Raw genomic sequence first — 23,719 nt, forward strand, 5'->3', positions numbered from 1 at the left:
ATTGTGTATTGGCATGTTGAATGATGTATCTGTTTTTAAATGCTCATTTAAGGCACTTTACAGTTTGAAATACACATTTTTATTTTATGTCAAACCTTAAAAAGGCATCCTCAAGCGGCCACATGTAACATTTTTATTCTTTCAGTTTGTATGTTTGTAGGTAACTCTTCCGCTGTTGCGCTTTTCTGGGAAACTGCATGAGATGCTGAGAATGGTTTTCTGCTACTGACAGACAAAGGAGGAAATGCAGTTTGCTTTAGACAAACCTGTCTGTGACCCCCTTCCACAGGCATATTTTGGAAGGTGAATGCTTCCAAGGCTGACGTGGAAGACTTTTCCCTCTATATGCTGCAACCCTTCCTGGTAACGTGTTAGATTTTGTTGCTATGTTGGACATGCAGAATGAGGGACACTGAATAGGTGAAATAATGCCTTTTATGGGATCATGTTGCTCTTCATTATAGTTCCAAGCAAAGGTACAATGAAAGTTCCTGCTAAGGACAAGCCTTATGTCATCTGTTTTCATTACGGCTGTGCTCTGAACTCTCATGCCTAAAGATGTTTTGGTGTAGAGTAGTGGCTAAGTGAACTGGAAACTCCCTAGTTCAAACATTTTCTCAGCCACAAACTTACTGGCTGACTTTAGGGAGACTGCTTTTTCCTCATTTTGGCTTTCCATCTTCAATATGAAGAGGATAATGCTGACCTACCTTACAGGGCTGTTGTAAGGATTATTTAGTTAATATTTGTCCAGTGCTTTAAATACTTGATATGTGCTATATAAATGCTAAGTTTTAAGTTTGAAGGCCTGCATTGTGTTAAACTACCAATTGGTTAATAAAAGATGCTTTTTCCTTACTTAGACGTCTTAATCCACGTTTGGAGACTTCCTAAACAATGTTAGAAATTTAAAAAAAATCTCCTGCTTTCTGGAAGAAATAAAACATAGCCCCAAAAGTATGTAAAATAGAAAGTTTTGTTCTTTTATTGCTTTGATCTAAGGCATAGCTTTGATTCTAGGTCAGAATAATTGCTTCACTGTGTTTGGGCTACTATGGTTAAGATAGTCTGACACATATATATTCAACTGTCTATACAGGTATGTGTTCTAGAACAAAATTCTGCCCAGCGACAGACCACATGTACGACAGTGCTCCCATAAGATTATATTGGAGGTTTGTACAGGCTTGTAGCCTAGGAGCAATCGGCTATACCAGATGACCCACTAGATGGCACTGCACTGTTTGCACAATTATGAAACCACCTAATTCATTCCTTAGAACGTATCCCTGTTGTTAAGTGATGCAGACCTTTATTAGTTTAATGAAAGTATTGATCAGGGCTGGTGTCACAGGAAGTTTCTGCTGTGGGACAGGAGGCTGTCTCTACCTTTCTGAGATGTTCATGTTTGTAAGATTATATCCTGCTTCTGAAATGGGCTTTTTAAAATATTTTTTAAACAAGATTGGCTCTTAAGTAATACACATATACATGATGCTCCTGTGCCTTGCTTTTAGTCCCCAAGGTTTCAGAGGAAGGTGTTTTGTTTGTTTGTTTTTGTTTTTTTAAATTAGAAACTGGAGTGGCACCAATGCAGAAGAACTAGAAATGAAGTGGCAGGTTTTTTAAAAAAAGAAGTAAAGACTGCACTGTGCATTTATTTTCGTACATGAGTACTGTATTCTTGTGGCATTATCCAGTAGGGACTGCGATCATGCAGTCTCTTTTCATTTCTACAGGGTTTCCATAGACCCTAGTGTTCTCCTGTATAGTGCCAAGGAATAGCAGAATGAAATATTCCTTAAAATGTCTATAAACATTTTTCAGTTTCCTCTGGGCAATTTTCCACAATGGGATAAAGAAGACTGGGAAAAAGTAGAGTTTGTGCAGTGCAGAGGAAGATCCTTTCCTCCACTGTGTTGTCTTGTTAGCTCTAAACAGTGGTCTGATTTTGGTTCTTTATGTAAATGCAAATTAGGTAATCCATTTCTACAGGATCATCCATGAGAAATGGTAGTTGTGATGAAACCCCTTGTGTGCATGTTTGTCATCATTAGTCAGGTAACATTTTTCCTGCAGATGGCGCCTCTTTATTGCAAGTCATCTTTGCTTACTGTGAAAATGCAAGGCAAATGTCTTCAAGGAAGCTTTCTGCGCTTATAGAATGGAGCTAAGCCAATGTGGTTGTGATGTGCAGTTTCTCTAGGGAACAGGAAACAAAGATGACCTTGTTTGTGTTATGTGTTAGGAATGAATTTACCACATTTGTATCCCCGCCTTTCTCCTCCTCAGGGGCCCCAAAGCAGCTAAAGAAGCTTTGATGCTGGTGTACAGTTGACAACACCAGCCTGAAAAGAGACAGAGAAGCATATTCAGTATTCTGCACATCAAACTCTTAGATACCACATTAGTCACACAGAGCAAGGGAGGCAGTAGCTCACCTTCATTTGAATCAACTGAAAGATTAGAGTGTGTGTGTTCAGTATTTGTCTTACCATTCAAATGATCTGCAAATTCCATATAGTCCTAGAGACACAGGCTTGTCTTGCTATGTCTAACTCTCTTGCTATGTTTTGGAACCAGTGAAACTGTCACACCACCACTGAAAAGTGTTATGAAGTTTTCTTATTTGTATTTCATTAGATATTATAATAATATAATATTGCCATGTATATTTGTGTTGCATATCTTCCAACAATCCCTTACCATTGTTTGATGTTACACTTTACATTAACCCCTTTCTTTAATATAGCAGATGATGAGTGTTTTAGCAGAATTTTGAAAAAAGTGTAATGACACACAGAGATACAATTTCCCATGCTACAGGAAAAAAATGCACACTAAGAAATATTATGTTACTTTATCTTATTGTAGATGCTGAGACATAAAAAGAACTTTTCTTATCAGAAAAAGAGAATACAGCGCTGAGCTGCAGATGGGCTTCATAGTTTTTTAATGCTCCCTCCACATAAAAAAAGAAAAACCCTCCCTGCATGCAGGAGCAGTCCTGATGCTTTTTGCATCAGGGGCCACCCCCCACCTGTTGCCCTGACCTGGAAGTAATTGTTCCGCGCTGCCTCTTCTGTTGCACCTTTTAAAAAAGGGGAGGGAGGAAAGAAGTAACCCAGGCTCTGATTGAGCTTTTTGCACTGCTGCTAGTGGCACAAAAGTGGGAGGCCCTCAGATGCAGTGCAGAATCGTGCCAGCAGTGTCTGCATTCCTGCAGCCACTGTTAGCACAGTTCCTCGCCTATCTGAGGGCCACCCTCTTCCCCTCCTCTATAAAGAAAGCTGCGGAAGCATAGCCACTGTTGGCACAGTTCCAGACCATGCCAAAAAAGAAACCAGTGGCAGGGGGAGTGAGTTGTGGCACCACCTCCTGCTGGGTGGCACCTGGGGCATTTGTCCCCAAGTACGCCATTGCCTGCTGTATTAAAGTTGGGAAACATCATGAAAAGAGGATTTTCATAGCATAGTCTCTTCCCAATTTGCTAGTTTACTACATGTAGAAATAGTTTTTTGGTGGAGGAATCTTCAAAAATATTAACTCTTGTCTGTATTAAGCTCAATCAAGCTTTATACAGTGGGTTAGATTTATTATTAAAACTGTCTCTATTAATATAAGAGCTGCGATATTTAGGCAATGTATAGTGCAGTCCTATACATGTTTACTCAAGTCCCATTGTGTTCAGTGGGGCTTACACTTAGGTATAGGATTGTACAGGATATAGGACTCCTGTGTATAGGATTGTACAGGAGTGTGTATAGGATTCATCTAATTGATTAGATCAGGGGTCTCCAAACTTTTTGGCCAGAGGGCCACATCAAATATCTGGCGTGGTGTGGAGGGCCGGAAAAAAAATTTAAATATAAAATTTAAATAAATAAGTTAGAGATGGAACATAGATGAGTGAATAAATGAATGAATGGGCTCATTTATTCAACCTCTCTGACCCTCAAAAGACCCTCTAGACACAATCAGAGCACAGTTCTGATCATGTTCAGTTGAGTGGGCCAGAGGCTTTCAGGGGACAAGAGGTTGGCTGCGGGCTAGAAAGAGGCTTGCTGTGGGCCGCATCTGGCCCCCAGGCCGGGGTTTGGAGATCCCTGGATTAGATGAATCTGTTAAAGCCTTTTGACTGACTAAAACACTGCTCCCAATTTCATTGAGTAGCTGATTTAAATGTTCACTGTTTCTAAAAATATAACAGTACTTACAAATAGTGTGAATAGTAGGTGCCATCATAGAAGAGCCACACACCCTTCTCTCACACACAGAAAGAATCCTTCTTTCAAGATAACACCTGCTGTAACATGTGCTTTCATCATCAGTAACTTTTTCTTCAGAAGCATTTTTAGTTATGTGCAGATCTCTGTAGATTCAATCAGTTGATGATTAATGAAATTAATGAAAGGATTGATGAAAAATGCATCCAATTAATTCACTGGTGTTTTTTTTTAGATAGGTGGCAGATCTAGCCACCTAGATTTTTTTTTAGATAGGTGGCAGTTAGCATTCATAAATCCTGCTTTATTTTAAATAAATTGAGAAGTCAGAGCTATGGATAAGATCTAGTCTTCCATGTACCTATGCTCAGATTATTTCCATAGGTTGAACAGAATGTTTCCTCCTCTCCTGCCTACACCTGTGTAGAGGCATGGATCTAGACAACACATCAATCAGCCTTTTTAGGGGAATGGTAGGCCTTCTCCTGGGGATTTTGATGCAGAGACCTGGTCTGCCCTCTGCTTTGAGCATCTCATTGTCCTGCCCTCCTCTGGAAAGGGGGTGGGATCTTGAGGTGAAGTCCAGATCTACCCTTTGCTTGGAGCAACCTGCATTGGGTGTCAAATGCCCTAGGTATACAACTGGGAAGAGCTGCTAATTTTTGTACATTGTTTTCTTCCAATTTGCCCCTTTTAAAAATGTTTGCATCAAGTTCCCAAACTGTTGTCTACACCTGTTTAAGTTTAAAGAGTAGTCTGAAAGCTGTGTTGGACCATCTTCTGAAGAAAAACTTGTATGTACCTGTGGATTTATGTACATTTGGTCCTCTGGATTGCAGCACTGGAAACATTTGAAAGCAAACATCAGGAAGGCTAAATGTTCCTTCTGCTAAATTATATGCATAATAATACAAACATCTGAAGCTTTTCACATTTGAATATTTACAGAAAAGCCAATGGTTGAAGGAGGATCTTGGTTGTCACCTTTCTGTGGAATGCACTAACTTAGCCCAGTCATATCAAAATAGACAGTGAGCCGTTATGGACAGCCAAACAGAAAACAATTGTTCATTTCCTTGCATTAGGTCATTTTCTGGTGTCATGTATCTTACTAAAGTAAGAACTGTTTGAGTAATAAAAATGCTGGATATTATGTGAGGTAACATGGAATTATGCAGGATATTACTTGCCCCCATCAAAGCATTCTGTAAAAGCATTTCTACACACAGCCTTGCCTTGCATCTGGCCTGTGCAACAGTCATCTTAGCAAGGATGCCATTGCTATGAGTTTAGGATTTGATTTAAAAAAAACTTGAATGCACTTCTTTCATGGCTGGCAATACTTGTTGCTGTAATGCGTTCATATTACTCCCTTTAGCTTATGTGCTTGATATAAAATTGCTAAGTTAGACTCACTTATTCCAATATAGTTGTTGTGGAGAAAGTTCTTGCCATAATTAACCAAACAGCATCCTTAAATGCCACAACAGTTCTTATTCACTTGCTATTACAGACTGAGCCAGTTCTGATGATATGGCAAGGGTGCATAAGGGTGCTTTTGCATACTATGAAAGCAGTTGTTTTGTATCAGCAATGTAATGTAGCAATCCTGAACTGATGTGAAATCACAGCTCTTTTTCTGTGAACTGCAAAATTGCAATTTGTGTTTTTCCAGTTCACAGAGGAACTGTGAGCTGACAGAATTATGTAAATTCAATTGCATATGCCCATCAATGAAGTTATCAGTAGAATGAGACAAGTCTGATCATTGGGGATCCCCCCTGGAAATTATGTGAAACTGTGCAAAGGTACACCCCCCCCCCCCCGTTCATTTGAATGAACTCTTTTGAGCTTCTACACAAGTTTCCAGGTGGCTTGTGCCTCATTTGAATGGAATGACATTTTGATTTCCTACACCAGGCAACAACGTGTCTTGAGCCAGCCTTGTGCAATCCAAACCATGTTGAGTCAGGGATAGGTCCCCCAGATTTTCACTGCTAACTGGGCAAAGACATACCTTTTATACTGGCATCCTCTTAGAAGGCAGAGAGCAATTGTCCCTCTTTACCATGGCATGACATCTTTTCCAGTGGCTGTTGCTGGTGTCTCTTTTGCCTCTTTATTATACTGTGAGCCCTTTGGGGACAGAGAACCATTTAGTAAGTTGTTTAGTGATATAAACTGCTTTGTGAACTACTTTTTGTTGAAAAGTGGTGTATACAGGACTGTCCTCCTAATCCACGATTTGAGACCTGTGGATTTAACCCACCAAGTTCTGAACCCACAGTTCAGAAGGCTGGACCTGAGCTGTCGGACATGAGCAGAGATGTTCTCTGGTCATGTCCAGGAGTCTTTCTGAGGACCCCCAGAAGCATCGGAAGGGTACTTCAGGTTTTTGGCAAAAACTGGAAGTGCTCTTCAGATGCTTATGGGGCTTCAGAATGGCACCAGACACAACCAGAACAAGGTTCCAGTCATGTCTGAAGGTTGTTTTGGATTGCAGCCTATGGATTTAATTATCCACAAGTTTTGGTATCCTTGGGGGGTCCAGGAATGGATCCCCTGAGGATACCAAAATCCAAACTGTAAATATATTTAATATAATTCTGTAGAACTTACTTCTGGGTAATTATGTACAATCAGTCTATTTTGTTGCTCAATATGTGCCTGTTAGCTTATTTGTATCCTATTGTTACAGAGCAGTTATTGACAGCTCAGTAACTTCTGCTTTGGCAGTATGCTTCTGTTGATCTCCCTGACTTCAGGACACAGAAAAACAATTACTCTTTGAGATTTTCTTTTTAAGAACAAAATTCTGAATTACGATACTCTGGAAGAATGTGTTTTTAATTTCCTCATAGCAACAGACAATACAGTGGAAAAATGTTGTGATGTCTTCCACAAAGCTCCTGTGCTAACTTTAGCTTTTATAACTTGGTGATGCTGACAGTTTGCTGTAATTTGTCTCACATTTCAACCTTCTTCTTTGGGCTGAATCCTCTGGATTTCAAAGCAGATTCAACAGGGAATCTAGTTTTTTTCATTCCCCTTCTTTGTAAAGACTTTGTTAAACAAAGTGTACACATATCCTGTTGTAATAAATATAATGAAGATGTTTAGCAAGGTGTCTGACACATTTGAGTCACACCCACGTTTAGGAGGAACGTTAGTGAAATTCATTTGCATCATCAGGCTAGTGTGCCTACATGTTCATTCTTCATGCTGAATAAGGATAGCAGAAGGTGGAGTTTAGGATATTACAGCCTTCCTGAGTCGGGACTTGCTTTCTGACTTCTAGCTTCCTCCTTTCGATCAAATGTTTGTCTTAATAAGTTAAAGACAGACTAGGTTATACTTCTTAAACAACAAGCCAAAAGCCCACAGTGGAACTCTCTGAAGCTGGGATTTTCTTAACTTCCTAGTTACTGTATTCAAATTTCACCCCTCTCTCCCTTTTTCTCAACTTTATATCTATGATTGAAAGCAGTAGTTTCTCTGTGACTTTGCTGGAGGTAAGTTTTATCTGTGTGTATTTTGTTGCATTTTGCACTTTCCCCTCTGTTTTGGAAATGCAGTATCCTCCTTGACAGCTGATGCCTGTTGCATTCCTCAACCCCCTGATGATTCTGCAGAGATCTACAACTTGAATTTGGGGTGCAATGAATATAGCTAGTATGCTTACAGCATCATGGGAGATGCGTGCAGATGTCTCGGTTAATACCTTAGATTTGACTAGCATGATTTTGAAAGTCTGCCTCCAGAGTGTACAGTAGTAGTTTTAACAAGTGGATTATGTTTAAATGGAACCTGAAACGTCTCCAGGAGCTTCAAAAACAGCTGCTTATTTCTTGAGATACATAATTTGTCTACCTCTGGGATTCTTAATATTTCTCAGAATTGTTTTATTTACAGAAGAAACAGATTTTTTTCTTGATGGGGATATGCAGAGAACAAGGGATAATTTTGAATGACATGATTCTTCCCTGGAAGAAAAAATATTGCATTACAATTGGACACTAAAAAAACTCTTGTTTAGATTTCAAAGATATGAAGGCTGCTTGATAGTGACCATCAGGCAGAGCTTATTGGACTTAAGGATTTACATCCAGCCATTTGCGGTAATAGATGGGGCATATCCATTTTAAAATATGGCACCCGGTTTTATTACAGGAGAGGAGGACACTGCAGTTCCTATCACATAGCTTGCTTGCCCACTGGTTTGTGAAGGCAGAGCCAGGAGTCTGAAGCTCATGTTGTGCTATTCGCTTTGCAAACACTGAGGCTTTCAGCGAGCACATAGCAAAAGATGTAAAGCAAGCTATGTATTTCAGGCAGGAAGGTTGCAGAAGGTTCATCTAGTGATGGGTAATAACTTGAGGGTGCAATCCTAACCAACTTTCCAGCACTGACCTACCCAAAATGCAGCCCCAAGATAAGGTAACAAACATGCTGTTACCTTGAGGAGGCCTCTTTGTCTGCCTCCCCACTGCAGGATACAGTACGCGCCACATTGGCACAGCTGTTTCAGTGCTGAAAAGTTGTTGAGAATTGCACCCTGTGTCAGCAATTTCTGTTGGCTTGTCTTAAAAGTTTTCAGCCACTCCACAAATTGCACCAAATTTAAGATTTATTCATTTTTAACTCAAGCAGAAGAGTTGCCAACTTGGGTCTCTCCTTTATTTTCAGCTTGCTTTGTTCTAAGGTGCTAGTCTTTGTTGCATCTTGTGGTCAAATTTCAGATTCTGAATACTTTTAATACATGAGTATAGTCTTTGCAATATGTCTTGCATATTCCTGAAACGTGTTTAGTTGTGAGGTTCCTTTCAGTCAGTAGCACACTTTTCTATTTCCCCCATCTTGTGCTGGGAACGGTTCTACTTTTACTACCACAGTTCAAGTATAAAAGTAGTTGCAGTGAATCCTGGAACTGTCCATGTTGTCCCTTTAAATGTTGGCTTCTCTGAGATGTTCAGAGCTACTCTTAGATCACCCCAGAAGTTTGGGAGAGAAAAAATCCCTTCCTGCAGTAAGTCTTTGCTAAAGTATTAGTGCAAATGCATCTTATAAGTAAGTAAGAAGTGAGGTTTCTATGTTTGGGATCCCAATTTGATGTCTTTCAGCCACATGAAACTGTCTTTCCTTTACATGTCTGTAAAGCAGTAAAAGTTGTTTAAAGATAGTCTCTGTAAAAGGGAAACTGATACACTTCCCCACATAGTGGACTGTGTTTCAGTTCCATAGTTTATAGCATAGCCTAGAAATGCCACTTGTTGGGTAAAACTAATCTGCACCAAGACCACATGCAAGAAGTTTTCTCAGAAAATCAGAAAGACCCACAAAGACCGCAGGGTTGGGAATTGGAAGAATAGCTGCTAGTTGCAGGATGACAGCTGGGATTTGGGGTGACATATTTTATTGCAGTGACATAAATTGAAGCTGGGGAGCACAGATTTAATAGAGATTCTTATCCTGGGTTAGATAACGTGTTCATGCTTTGACATGTGTGACCCCATCCTATTTGTCTTGTAATAGAGGTGTATGGACTTTCTAAAGAATTATGGCATGTACTCGTTTTCATTTTTTAAAAACAGCTATAAATGATTTCTTACGAAGATGCCTGATGCTGCTCCTACATTCTTTCAAGCACCATCTTACTATGATTGTGCTCAGGCTATAACCTAATATTTAAGCAAGCATAAACCTTACATTATTTGTCTGAGGTCTCCCACTTCTTCATGGGTACATCTCCCTAATTACATGCCTCTACCCGTAGTCCTGAAACGTATTTGATAACTAATCTCTACATCACGGTGCCAATTCTTCTCTTAGAAGCAGAACTATCCCAAATCCTCATCCCTATTTCTGCTCTGATTTAATAGGACTGTCACTTTGAGCAGGTGAAACATTTGTGTACTGCATCTATCTATTAATCTTGCTTATTTTTAGGGCCTGTCCTGTAGCAGATACGTTTTTACTCAAGGAAAGTTATTTTATTGGTTGATTAGGGGGAATAAATGTCATCCTGCCTTTTAATTCTGTGAACTTCCATGGTGGCTTGATATTGAACAAGAATTAAAACAGCATAACAATGAAACTAAAAGTACAATATACAGCATTATAATAAAGAAATTGATAGTACCTGGAGGATTTTTCCTATCCTTTTCAAACAATTTGATTTGTACAGGTTTCATGTAACCATGTTTTGTTTACATGGATTTTGGGAGAAGCTTGCCCCCCTCCGCAAAATGTGCAACCACTTTTGCTATAGAAAGGCTGTTCATAAAGTGCTATTATAATCTGATCCCTCAGAAGCTAAACAATTGATGATATGCTGTTTACTAGCCATGTTGTGGTGGAAATTATGAGACAGGATTAACTTTTGCTAATCATGATCATATTAACATTGCATCCTACATGGAATTTTATCCTCTGTCCTTCTTATCATCCTGTGGATTAGAGAGAGTTTTCTGTTATATCAGATACCTACTATCTGTCTACCTACTAGTCTTAGGGCGCAATCCTAACCCCTTATGTCAGTGCTTTCCAGCACTGGCATAAGGGCAATGCAGCTCTGAGGTAAGGGAACAATCATTCCCTTACTTTTAAGGAGCCCTCTGTGAGTGACACCCAACTGCAGGATGCAGCACATGTCCCATTGGCACCACTATGCCAGTGCTGGAAAGCATCGACATAAGGGGTTAGGATTGTGCCCTTAGGCTGCAATCCTAACCACACTTTCCTGAGAGTAAGCCCCATTGAACAAAATAGGACTTACTTCTGAGTAGCCCTGGTTAGGATTGTGCCCTTAGTCTCTTGAATTTAAATAACTAGCATAAGAAGTATCATAGGGACTAAAGTGTAATTTCTGATTTCCAAAGTAAGCTTCTAAGAGCTGTGTGTGTTTTTTGTCTCCTTAGCAGGCCATGACAGATGAGAACTTGGAACTGCTGGCTTAATTTCACTCTTGCCCTTAAAGCAGCTATCTTGCCATACTTGTATCACTCCACCCTTCTTAACTTTATGCACCAAAGAAGTTTACTCTCTCTGCCTGTCTTGCTCAATATTAATAAGTGTTAACTTCCTATTTTGGTGATTTCTCATTTTCTGCAGAGGGAGAACCGCAGGCTTCAGGAAGCCAGCATGCGGCTTGAGCAAGAGAATGATGACCTTGCCCACGAACTTGTAACAAGCAAAATTGCTCTACGAAATGACTTGGACCAGGTGAGAAAAGTGTTCTATAACCAGGCCTCAGCTGAATTCTGAAATCAGTGTCATCTTTGCAAACAAAGTAGAATTGTAAGCATGATAGCCCATTGCTGCTATAAACCCATTAGTTGTGGAGATGATGTGGGGTTACAATTGTAAACAAGTTAGTGTTCTATTTGGATCCCTCTGCAAGCATAAATTATTCCTCCAAACTTACTTCCTGACATAATGCAGAAATTAAATTAAGAAAATGTGGGTTTTTAGCCTTTTAAGCAAGGGCCAGTCCCCTGGACACAGAGAGAATTATTTAATGAACTTCCAAGCTCTGCCCTGTACTATAATAAATTCATTTGCATCTTAACTATGTATCTCGTGTGGTTAAATAAGAAAATTTATCTTTTTTGTGTTGTTAGAATCATTCGCGTATGTGAAGTGCTTTGAACACTTTAGAAAAAAAATATTATATAAACACATGTTGCCACATATAGGTTGAGTAATATTTTTTCTCTTGTAAACAACCCTGTGCTGCCATGCTAGGTTTCACAGGAGGAAAATACAAGAGGCTGTAAATTGTTCAGACTCTGTAGGTAGTTAGCATACACTCTATCCACTGTGTGGTCAAAGGAGGATTCTCTGCAGTTTTTTTTTATAGTATTTTTTCCAGCGCCGGTGCAACCGCAATGCAGCCCCAGGGTAAGGGAACAAATGTTCCCAAACCTTAAGGAGGCCTCTGTGACTGCACCCCCAACACAGGAAGCAGTGCATACCCCATAGGCACTGTAGCACCGGCACTGGAAAATTGGATAGAATTGGGCTATAAGGTGCTTAACCCTGTGCTGCAGCTCTGATCCAAATTCTACCCCTTCCCAACTGCTATTAGCAACAACAGGCACAAAATTGTGTTTTCCCCTTCACAGTTGATAGCAGCTTCTGTGGTGGTGTGGGATTTAAGTCAGGGAATTAGACGTAAGGTTAATCCTCCCCCAAACACCGCAGTGTTGATTCAAATCTGGGAGCCCCGTGGTTGCTTTCTGAAAAAGAGAAAAAAATCAAGAGTTCCAATCATGAAAGTTCGATTGCACTAAGCCTTAAGGAATACAGATATTTGATAAAGAGGAATAGATAATTTATGCTGCACTGAAAGTCTGTGGGGGAAGGATATTAGAAAAGTAAATATTCTATCTAACAGGAGCTTTCTCAGTTAGCCTGCCCCATCTTTAATCAACGTAAGTGAAAGAACACACAGCTGCCTGTGTGATGTTCACTGTAAAAGAATGTGGGAACTTAGTTCCAGTATTTACACAGGCCTATCAAAAACTTTTTTTAAGTTGCCAAGGTTGTTTGAATGAATTTAGGATATTTTTAAGGCACTGAATCCAAAATGGCATTGGTTTTGCCATTGGTTTCCTCATGAGGAAGCTGCTTGAATCAGAGTAGAAGGTGGCTATGCCATACCACCCCCCAAACTAGAGCCAATTAGGCAAAACCGATGCCATTTTTTTGATTGAGCACCCCAAGTATACCCAAGAATAGGTCTAACTTTTATGACAACAAAATGTGTATGGGCCTGTGTTATATATAAAATATTATACCACCCCCCCTCCCTATATCCCCAGGAGTTCGTTCATGTGTGTCATCCCCCCGCAGATAAAGAAACTGTGGATATGGGGAAAACCCTATGTAAATAGTGGGCCCCGTGCCCCCATTGCAGTACCTTTTTATTTCTGTAGTAGCGCTTGCAAAGCAAGTGTTCCTTCCTTAAGCATTCTTGCTGAACAAGAATTGAACATGTAGGCAGTGAGTCTGCACACTACAGAGAGATTAACAGGAGGCAAGAACTATCCTGCTTCCTGTTAATGACCCTCTAGTGTGCAGGCTTGTTGCCCACAATTCTTCAGTTCAGCAAAAACGTTTAAGCAAGAAACACATGCACTGCAAGCACTACTATGGAAATGAAAAGGTGTCGTAATGGGCGCGCAAGGGATCTCTGCAGATAAGTGAATCCGCGAATATGGTGGCCCATCTGTATAATGATGTCAATAATTTTTGATTTAAAAAGTGTTTTGTAAGGAGGGGTAGCTTCGTGCCCTTCCGCAATATATACATGACTGGAAATGTCTAAGCAGCTTCCAGGAAGCCCACGTCCATTGAGAATGGTGGCTTCAGGCTGGTTTCCTGCCTGATTGTATTTTCATGGCTTGAGAGTCAGTTTTGTGCAACCAAACACATCTTTGAATTTTCAGGCTGAAGACAAGGCAGATGTTTTGAACAAGGAGCTGCTTCTGACGAAACAGAAACTAGTGGAGACTGAAGAAGAGAAGCAGAAACAGGAAGAAGAAACAGCCCAGGTAAGTCTCTTCCATGAGAGAAAAAAATCTAACAACATGTTAAATATGGTATATTTTAAAAGTACAGAAAGTTAACTAAAGATCCAGCAAACTACTAATGACAGTTTTATATTACATATCTTTAAGCAAGGTGAGCTGGCTTTCTGACAACAGTTTTTGGGTGCCATTGTGATAGTTATATAGTCCATGAAGCACAATGCACTGGAAAGTTCTCCTCTACAAACACCAGTGAATGACTGGAAGCTGCCCAAGAGCACAGTAATGCTTTCACACTTCTGCTAACTTCAGTGAGGCTTGCACAGGAGGACATGCCAGTTGACTGTGCCCTACATGAAAGGAAATGCCACTTAGATGTCAGACTCGGGTACTAAATGAGTTGAATTGACGATATACTGAAGCCTTATTTCCATGTCTCATAGTCATTTTTTAATTTGTGGTCATTACAGCATCACGGTACTGTCCAAACCCCACTTCAGCCAAGTCATATTTCTCCATCTGCAAAACAAAAACTGTGTAGTGACTATCCAAAGCATTGTGAAACTATTGGTCTGACTCCTAGAAGAATTAGTTAGAGAGACAATTGGAACCTATAGGTTATCTGGGGACAGATATAAATCTACCCCCCACAGAACAAAACAGAGAGCTGATGAAAGAACATTTTAATTGCAACTGCCATGGGGATTTCAGAGTCCTTTTCTACAGTTGTAATGGTTCTGTAATGGTACCAGTTGTAATGGTTTCTACAGTTGTAATATTTTTTATGGCACCTGCTTGATAGGTACAGTTTTTGGGTAGAAAATATTGCACTGCATATCTGGTCCTAACAGTTTCATAGAATCTGGGGGCAATAATTACACTTTTGCTAAAGAGAGAGAAATTATTGCATCGTGAAAAATGTTTACACTTGACCAAGGAATTAAACTGCTAAAATTGTCTAAGGACCACACTTGTTCATTTGGCCTGGGGTTTTTCTTTTTACAGTAGTTCAGGAGGTGCTCAGAATGACACAAGACTGCAAAGAGCAGAACCTTTAGCACTTAGTTTTGCTGCAGTTCTGGTCCTGATTGCATGCCTCCCCTGTGCACTGTTTTAACAGGGGGTGGGGGGGGGAACTTCTATGTGAACAATTTTTCTAATTAAAATGGCATGCAGATCCAGACACAAGATCCAGATCAGAACGGCAGCAGGACAAAATGCTAAAGACCCCATTACTGCCACTGTTATTTCAGTTGTTTTGGATGGGCACACATTCACTTTCCCTCACACACCAGTAATACTGTAAAAAGCAAAAATCTGAACCAAACAAATGAGTTCCTTGTAAAGTGTAGTTTGACTCTTAATGGGGACTGGCAATAATGGTAGCTTCATTATTGAGAGGGGGATGTGTTTAAAAAAAATTAGTTCTTTGCTTGTTTGGTACATTTCTCAAAGCTTAGTACTACTTTGTTTTCCTCTCCTATTTGCAGTTGAAAGAGATCTTCAGGAAACAGCTGGAAAAGGCAGAATGTGAAATAAAGAAGACAACAGCCATTATTGCAGAATATAAACAAGTAATTTTAAAACATTCTTTCATCTTTTCTTTCAATATATTTAACTTCTTCCAGAGAGAATTGTCAGGGATAAGAGGTCTTGTAGCTTTTCCAGGAAAAATTTGCCAATATCTGGTTAAAATTACTTGAGCTGTAATCCTATACAAACTAACTTGGAGAAAGTTCCCAGGAAAGTAGACATACATAGGATTACACTGTTAGCTAACATCCACTCTAGTAACAAGCATATCGTCCCCACTATCGTATCTATTGCTGTTAGTAACAGCCCAGTTTATAAATTGCTAATCAATCTGTATCTCCATTACAAGTGCCTCTTCTCAGTGTTGATTGACAGACTTTCATTTTCAGCCTTGTAAACATTCATCAATCACCAAACTGTGTGGATGATTCTTGGGTAAGTTAAGGCTTGCAATACCCTGTAAGATGCTGAAACATTAATGCATGTTAAAATTTTATTGAAATCATGTTTTCTTTACCTAGATTTGTTCCCAGTTGAGTAGCAGGCTGGAAAAACAGCAGGCAGCTGGTAAAGAGGAACTGGAGGTTCTAAAGGTGAGAACAAACACCTTTGTATCTGAGATGTCATTCAGAAACATCATGGCTTAATGTGTGTCTGGGGGACTCTCGTTGAGTCAGATCTGTATATGAAACTTCCGCCAATAAACAGGCTCCACCTGTATAAGTTGGCAATCTGTCTTTAAGAGATTGTCTAATAGGTGGAGTAAGTATATTTTGGAAAAGGGCTCATAACATCACATTGAGCATTTTGGTAGGAAATTCATGGACCACTGAATTTGACCTAATATGAAGGCAAGGGTCAAAGACTGCCTCATTATTGCTGGTAAAGTGCAGTTTTTCAAAGGCCTAAAACACCAACAAATCACACCTAATTACATGCTTCTGTTCAACTTCTAAAAGTACATGTAATCTAAAGTGGAAAGGCTGACCTTTTATCTCATGGTCCCACCTGAAGAAATGCCAGAATGATCTCTACTTTGAGAATTACAACTAATTTTGGACCTCTGATTCCTTCTGCATAGTGGCTACACATACCTTACCCCACAAATTTCAATGCTGATATCTTGCCTAGTTTTCACAGTAAATACAGTGGTGAATATTCAAACTTCATTAGATCTATCAGGACAAAATAATAAGCTTTGGTAATTTCCTTGGCAATTTATAACATCTCTCACCTTAGGGGCATTTTCCTATTAAAAACTGCTCAATCACTGCACGTCGAAGCTCGTTTACAGTCCCATTTTTCTTGGGCATTGACCAAACAACTCTGTTGTAATGGCATTTCCTACTTCATCTCAAAATTCTGTTCTTTGTTGTTTCTGTGTGTAGTCACATGAGAGATCTCCACCTGCAAAGAGTTACCTAGGGGTGTAAAACATAAGGCCTGTGGGGCCAGATATGGCCCAAGGAAGCCTGTTATCTGGCCCATATGATAATTGGGTGCCCCCAGTGCTGCCCTTTCAGCACTACTTCTGATGAGGCTCTGGGAGGGAGAGAGGGGCCTCAGAAGGCAAGGAACACTACAGGGGAAGGGGCAGAACAAGAGGGGTGAGAGAGGGAGATGCTGCCGTGGTGCTAGAAGTGCTGATTCTCATAGTAGAGAAGTGATTTCTTCTAGTAGCCTTTCAGTATTCAGTATTGGCAACCTTAAGCATGCATGTCTTAATAAAAAGACAAACTAATTTCTGGCTCTCACTAGTTGTATGACAATTCCATTCTCCTAAATACAGAAAGAACCAGTCAAGGAGATGCTGCTTCTCTCAACTGATTCTGCCACTTGAGAAGTAGGGAGCTATTACACTTTCTATGCTGTGTCCGTGTATTCTCTCTTTTTAAAATGTGTGTTTGAAGATGTTTTACAGAAAGAAAACTCCAGATCATTTTCAGCAGAGTACGACAATTTATTTGTTACAAAACAATTAAAAGCAGCTGACGTTTTTCAGCCAAGAAGAAAGAGATGGGGAAACCTGACTTCATCTGCTCATCAACTTTACTCCCAAAACATCAGCTTAGCATAATGGATAGCCTGTATCATAGCTGCTCATTGGTTCCCTGCTTTGCTATTTCAGGGTAAGGTAATGGCTTGCAAACATTGCAGTGAGATCTTCAGCAAAGAAGGGACACTGAAAGTATCTGCTGTACCCAGAGAAAGCCAAGAAACAGAGCCAGATGATGAGAAAGATGCCCTTAAGAAGCAGCTGAGAGAGATGGAGCTGGACCTAGCACAGACCAAACTCCAACTTGTAGAAGCCAAATGCAAAATACAGGTAACATACAGAGGCAGCACTAGGGTTTGTGTCACCCGGTGCAAGAGTTTATTGCATCATCCTCATGATGGACCTCCTCCCGTACCAGATCATACAGAAGAAATTACAGTATCCAACGCACAGCCCAAATGCAGAGGCATCACTAGGGTTAGTGCCACCCCCATTAACTTTATTTTAATATATCACAGTACAGGTCACCCAACAAATCAATAATGAACAAAAAACTAGTGGTCAACTTTATGTCACTCGCACAACTGAATAAGACTTCTAGTATTAGTTCTGATGCATGGAAATGAGAGCTGACTCATACTAACACCTTATTGGTTCCCTACTGAGTATAATAACATCTCATTGGCTCTCGAAACAATTAGTCTCACTGATCAGGATTGAGTCAAAGAAATCCACTTTTTGTTACATAAGGCAGTTGTGTTTTCCTTTTCTGGTTATTTGGTCATAACTTTTGATAGAATAGAATACAGATATTTAAACATGGTTTGTTTCTGCATGAATTTCTACATCAAATGATATATAACATGATGGTGGTAATCGAAAATACCAAGATTTCACAATTTTGGCCAGTAGTTTTAACCCCCTGTCAAGTGACGCCAGTCGTAATACAATTTGATGGACACTGTATCACATTGTTTGAGTATGCAAACTGTCCTTGCAGTGGTGCCTTCTCTGTCACCCTAACTGCATTGGGGCGATGAGTGACAGTCTCTTTGACAGGTGCACCTTCACTTAACAGAGATACCCTATAGTAACAAGGCAGTCAGCAACTGCATTGGGGGTACCCTTTCACTGAGTGGGGACACCTCTTCATCCCCACCATGGGCATCACCTTCAGTTGATTGCTGACATGGTCAGTTCCTCAAGTTCTTTTGAGAGACTACCAGTGAACCAACAATTTTCTGACACAGAGAATATAACTTTATGTATAGGCAACAAACTCCATATCTCCATCTCAGATCATAGTGTTCTTGTCATGAAGACTTCCCCCATCTCAGCATATTTGGGAGTACAAAAGTAGGTAAGAAAGATAGTCCTGTGACACCTTGAGTAACATGCTTACTATGGCATGAGTGAATGTAGGGAACAGTCTTTCTTTGAATGTATATACATTATTATTAAAAATATTTCAATACTGCTTTTCAGCAAAAAAAAATTCACATAATGGTCTGAAAATGATAATTACTACTGGTATGAAGAGGACTCCAGTCTACAAACATTCATGCCAAAATAAATACCTTAGTACTGAAGATGTTTTGCTACAACAGACTAGGAGCCCAATCCTATCCAATTTTCCAGCAACAGTGTAGCCACAATGCAACCCCAAGGAAAGGGAACAAATGTTCCCATACCAACAAATGTTCCCATACCCAGAGGCAGGCCTCTGGGACTGCCTCTCTACCACAGAATGCAGTGCATGCCCCATTGGGATGGCTGCACCGGCACTGGAAAATTGGATAGGATTGGGCCCTAACACAGCTACATTTACAAAAGTATATAAGGATGAGATATCTTTTTTTTTTTAATTAGACTTGATTATGTTGGTTTATTGACCTCAAAGGCTTTGAAGTACTCAGAACCTCCAGTGTAAAATTCAGTGTGAAAACATGTGTGAAACTGAAGCATCTCTGAACTACTGATTGTGCTTTAGTAAAAGATGCTTTCTCATTGATTCTCATTGAATAGGTCTTTACCTATTAATCCACAACCATCTCCAACTCTAATATAATTGGTTAATTTCAGCACTTCAGCCAAAATGACTCTTAACATCAGAGGTGGCCTGTTGAATAGTTCTCTGATCCCTGCTTTGACTGTTTCTTTAGGAACTAGAACACCAGAGAGGAGCACTTATGAGTGAAATCCAAGCTGCCAAAAACTCTTGGTTTAGCAAAACCCTGAACTCTATCAAAACGGCTACCAGTACACAGCCACCACCACAGCCACCGCTGTCCTCATCGCCCAAAGAGGGTAGCACATAGCTCCTGATGGATTCCAAGCACAAGAGCACAAGGAACAAAACATCTGCGGCTCCTTGAAGATTCCTCAGTGCACCTTTTTGAAGGGCAGGGTGGGGGAGAATAAAAGACAGGCAAGCCAGCCTAGAAATCAGTTCCTTCCATGTCTTTCATTTGTTCTGGTGTGCCCCCTTCTAAAGGGACCTGTTTCATATGGAATATGTTGTTCTTTCCCAGCTGCCTTGCCAAAAGCCACGTCCTGATACCTTCATATTTTATGTGTTATTTTATATGCCTAGATGTTAAAAGACTGGTAACAAATAATTCAGAACTAAGTGTTTAGTACGTTGCTAAAAATTATTCATAATTTTTTATTGTATATAAAATAGTTTTTTTTTTCTCCTTGAGGGGGGGAGAGGATATGGTAAAGTAGTGACGAAAAAAGCACATTATTCATACTGCCAGATGGCTTGCTGGTATCTCAGATCATCTCAAAGATTGACAGCTGATAGCACCCTGCAAAAAAAGGCACCTGTTGTTTTGCAGTTTGAATCTCAGGCCAACAGTAGGACAACAGCAATTTTTAAAATTACTTCCAAAGCTACTAAATGGGAGCATGTCATAAAATTGTGTCTCCTTTGCTGCCGCCTTTACTTTAAAAATTCCACAAACAATTTCAAATACTGCAACTAAGGGAGGCCTTCCCCCTTCCCTGCTTTGTTCTCATTTGCCAATAAACAGGTCTTGGGTACAATCCACTGGAAAAGCTTTCATGAACAAACGTCTTTGAAATGAACAGGAGCTTGTGGAGAAGAACTTTTGGGTGGATTGTGCCCTTTGTATTCTTGCACTATTCCCATTTAATGACAGTGGGGCTTGTACAGGAAACAGGCAACATTCCAGGTAAAATGTGTCCAAAAGGCTTAGATGGAAAGTGATCCTCACTTTTTGACCAGTAGGGCAAACTTTTCAGATGATTTCTTTGTCTGTCTAGAAACCATACTTGTTTTATATCTTTCTAAAGTGCAAAAAGAAAAAAGAAAGGCATTTGTTACATTTTTGAATTGAACATAAAATGTTTATAAAAATGCTTATTTCATGGAGAATTAAACTATTGCTTAAATTGATGGAAATATTTTTTTTATTATATTTAATGTGTATAATAATGTTTCACAAGTCAACATAACTACTGGATGAGAAGTTGATTGTGTATTTGGTTTTCATGTTATGAAGAGTGTTCCAAGGACATTGTCCTGTTCTGATTTTAATCCAAATTAATGCAATAGCCTATCAGTCAGTTCTCCACAATAAAGTTCAATGATGCTTGCTTTGTGCTTCATTGTTAGGCATACTTGCACTGCAGCATTTGAAACTCTTATTTGACAAGTAAGATGTGCTTTTGATAACAGAGATCCTTTCGGTGAAACCCGTTCAGCTCCTGGCAGCTATGGATTTCTGTTTCTAACTTTTGGGCACAGCTGGTCTGAGGCAGTCATGCCCAAGCTTTTGGCTGGCCATTGCAAGAGTAGCTTCCAGAATGTTCATGATGATGCTGTCTAAAATGAGTGCTTATGTGTGTGGCTATTCCAGTGCTGTTGGAAGTCAACATGCATTTATTGAAAATCTCAGTTGCAGTGATTTGAGAAGATTGTACCAATGTGTTCTGAGCCACTTTGAAGTCCAATGAGCTATCTGACTGATGCCCAGTTCAGACATCACTGTAATGGTGGCATGAGCTTGTTGTGAGTTGAATGAGTTTTAAGAACCTCCCACCCCTTATGAGGAAGAATTACACATGTTGGGTTAAGTTCACATGATAATTTTGATTGATTGGCAACCTTCAGTCTTGAAAGACTATGGTATAAGCCTACAGCACCTGGTATTCCCATGCGGTCTCCTATCCAAGAACTAACCAGGCCTGACCCTGCTTAGCTTCCAAGATCATGGTATAAGCCTACAGCACCCGGTATTCCCAGGTGATAAAATGGTTATATTGTGGCACCTGTGTACATCAGCACCTAGATCCTGCTTAAATAGGTATTTGTAAAGGCTGTTAATAGGTTCTTGTTTATGCTTGAATAATCCTTAGCAACCTGGCTTCCATTTCATTTGAGACAGAGTGGCATGAGGTTCCTACATCTCTAGTAAAAGGGAACACGTGATATGGTTTCATATGCTCTGTTTCCCTGCTTCTAATTCACTACTTAAATTTGACTATAGGAGAAAACAGATGAGCAGCCCACTAAAGAAATGTAATGACACCTCATGAATTATTTGTTTTAAATTGACAGGCCATCCCATTGACTTGGAGTGGAAACAAAAGCATAAAATTACCAGCAATATACCATACAATAAAAGTAATTTGCTTTAAAATACACTTGTACTCTACCACTTACCTTTCAAAAGAACTTTTGGACCCTCAACCCCCATTTCCTTTGCATCCTGGCCTCCATTTCATTTGAGGGAGAGTAACCTGGAAAAAACAGTATAGCAATCATCTAAATAACTGTCCAGAAGTGGTGAGGCTTGGATGTCACTGAGTCTCTGTGGAAAGGGAATTGAATTAAGTGAGCAGGCTTATAAACATTGAGAGTACCTCTTTTTTCACTTGCTGTTTAAACCTGATGCACAGATGCTATCATTACGATTAAATCCTTGATAGATTTTGAAGATTGCAAAGGAATACATAGGGGAGGTGGGAGCAACTACTAAGGTACACTGGGCCTAAACAGCTGTCAACTTCATAGATTTAAAACAGCACCATGAATTTTGTCCAGACAGAACTAGAACAGGCGTAAATGTCCTGCTATAATGTACTCCTGACAATTCACTGCCATGAGGAGACGGACTGCTGCTTTCTGTACCAACCAAACTCAGCAGGTAAAAACTTCCATGACAATTTTTAAGCACTATTTAACTGCAACTAATGTGCCCCTCATTTTAAAGGAGAAATGCAATGGGGAGGGTGAGCAGTGACATTTGAAAGTGTGGTTATTAAACCTTTCCTTACTAAAGTCCATGTTTGCAATTGAAATTATACCATCCACCTTTGGGGGTCCCTCTGCTTCCAGCCATAGGTGGGAAAGCAACTTGGAAAGGTGATTTTGATCATACAAATGAATGACAGAAAAAGGATTCATCACTTTTTTCCCCCTGGTGCTACTGCTGCAGTCAACTTTGTACTGCCCTTCACTTACGTTTCCTTAAAAAAAAAAATCAAATTAGGGTACTGGATAACAGTGGACTGCACAGTAGGGTGCTCTTCAAGTGTCAACCTCACAGCCACAGCGTCTGTCACTCCCCCCACCCCATGTACAGCACTTCTCTGTCTCCACCCCTTTCTCCTTCCATGGGTATCTGCGCTATGCAACTTTACAGGGCTGTTGCAAGCCACTTTCTAGCAGGCTCTCCCTCAAACTTGCTATATGAGGCAATAATGATGGGTCATATTTACACTTGTATTAGTGAGGCACTTATTAAATGTTTTAAAATAAAATAAAAAAATAACACACCTCTTTACTGTTCTCCTAAAACCTAAATTAGAAAGGACAAGAACTCTCATAAGAAGAGCCCTGCTAGATAAGGCCAAAGGCCCATCTGGTCCAACTTCCTGTATCTCACAGTGGCCCAGCAGATGCCCCAGGGAGCATACAAGGAAACAAGAGACCTGCATACTGGTGCCCTCATCTTCCATGCTACTTTTTGTTGGGAGGGCAAAGCACACTTGGGTAACTCACAGCCCAATCCTCTGCCTGTCTCCTCAGAAGTCAGTCCCATTAGAGGCAGTGGGGCTTCCTCCCAGGAAAGTGTGGAGCAGATGGGCTTTCAGAACGGCTCTTCAGTGGGCACCAATCAGTCCCCCCAGCTGCGATGTACAGGGAGTAATAAGAAGGGCTGCATAGCAAGTTCGATTACAGGAACCAGAGCCGCGAAAAGTCTTTCAATGCGCGCCTTGCACATCTACTCAAACTGTGGTGGCGCTGCTTCTCCACGGACTACGGTAGGGAGGCTCTGCCTCCGCTGCCTCCCCACCCACCGCAAGCCCCTGCTGTGCGCAGTGCTCCTCAGTCAAGAGACGACAGGCTCCAGCTCTGGAAGAGCCGCCGAAGTAGCGCCGTCCCCTGTAGTGCTGCCCATGGG

The 23,719-nt window shown here is 40.3% G+C and overlaps 1 protein-coding gene and 1 long non-coding RNA gene across 12 annotated transcripts in view; one reads left to right on the forward strand and one right to left on the reverse strand.

Annotated features, from left to right (window-relative positions):
- RABGAP1L (RAB GTPase activating protein 1 like) overlaps positions 1 to 20,706 on the forward strand; it is a 231,946-nt gene extending 211,240 nt beyond the window's left edge. For 5 of the 7 annotated variants that reach the window (XM_066624188.1, XM_066624187.1, XM_066624189.1 and 2 more), the window contains 6 exons: positions 11,337 to 11,447; positions 13,676 to 13,780; positions 15,247 to 15,330; positions 15,811 to 15,882; positions 17,418 to 17,615; positions 19,448 to 20,706. In XM_066624188.1, coding sequence (XP_066480285.1) covers positions 11,337 to 11,447; positions 13,676 to 13,780; positions 15,247 to 15,330; positions 15,811 to 15,882; positions 17,418 to 17,615; positions 19,448 to 19,603 — 726 coding nt within the window. In that variant the 3' untranslated portion in view covers positions 19,604 to 20,706. Of the gene's footprint in view, positions 1 to 145; positions 11,448 to 13,675; positions 13,781 to 15,246; positions 15,331 to 15,810; positions 15,883 to 17,417; positions 17,616 to 19,447 lie in introns of those variants that run through there. The other 2 variants (XM_066624193.1, XM_066624190.1) reach the window with 2 other exon arrangements.
- On the reverse strand, positions 7,056 to 23,632 carry LOC136648157 (uncharacterized). 5 transcript variants are annotated; one of them, XR_010794319.1, is made up of 3 exons: positions 23,317 to 23,632; positions 21,976 to 22,052; positions 7,056 to 12,463 (listed from the first exon to the last, which is right to left on the reverse strand). It is a non-coding gene; the product is annotated as an uncharacterized lncRNA (long non-coding RNA). The 5 variants fall into 5 exon arrangements; XR_010794318.1 differs by lacking the exon at positions 7,056 to 12,463 and adding an exon at positions 13,890 to 14,275; XR_010794321.1 differs by lacking the exon at positions 7,056 to 12,463 and adding an exon at positions 15,284 to 15,756.
- Positions 23,633 to 23,719: the final 87 nt, after the last annotated feature.

The sequence above is a fragment of the Tiliqua scincoides genome, chromosome 4 (assembly GCF_035046505.1).
Source record: "Tiliqua scincoides isolate rTilSci1 chromosome 4, rTilSci1.hap2, whole genome shotgun sequence".
In the NCBI taxonomy this organism is placed as follows: Eukaryota; Metazoa; Chordata; class Lepidosauria; order Squamata; family Scincidae; genus Tiliqua; species Tiliqua scincoides.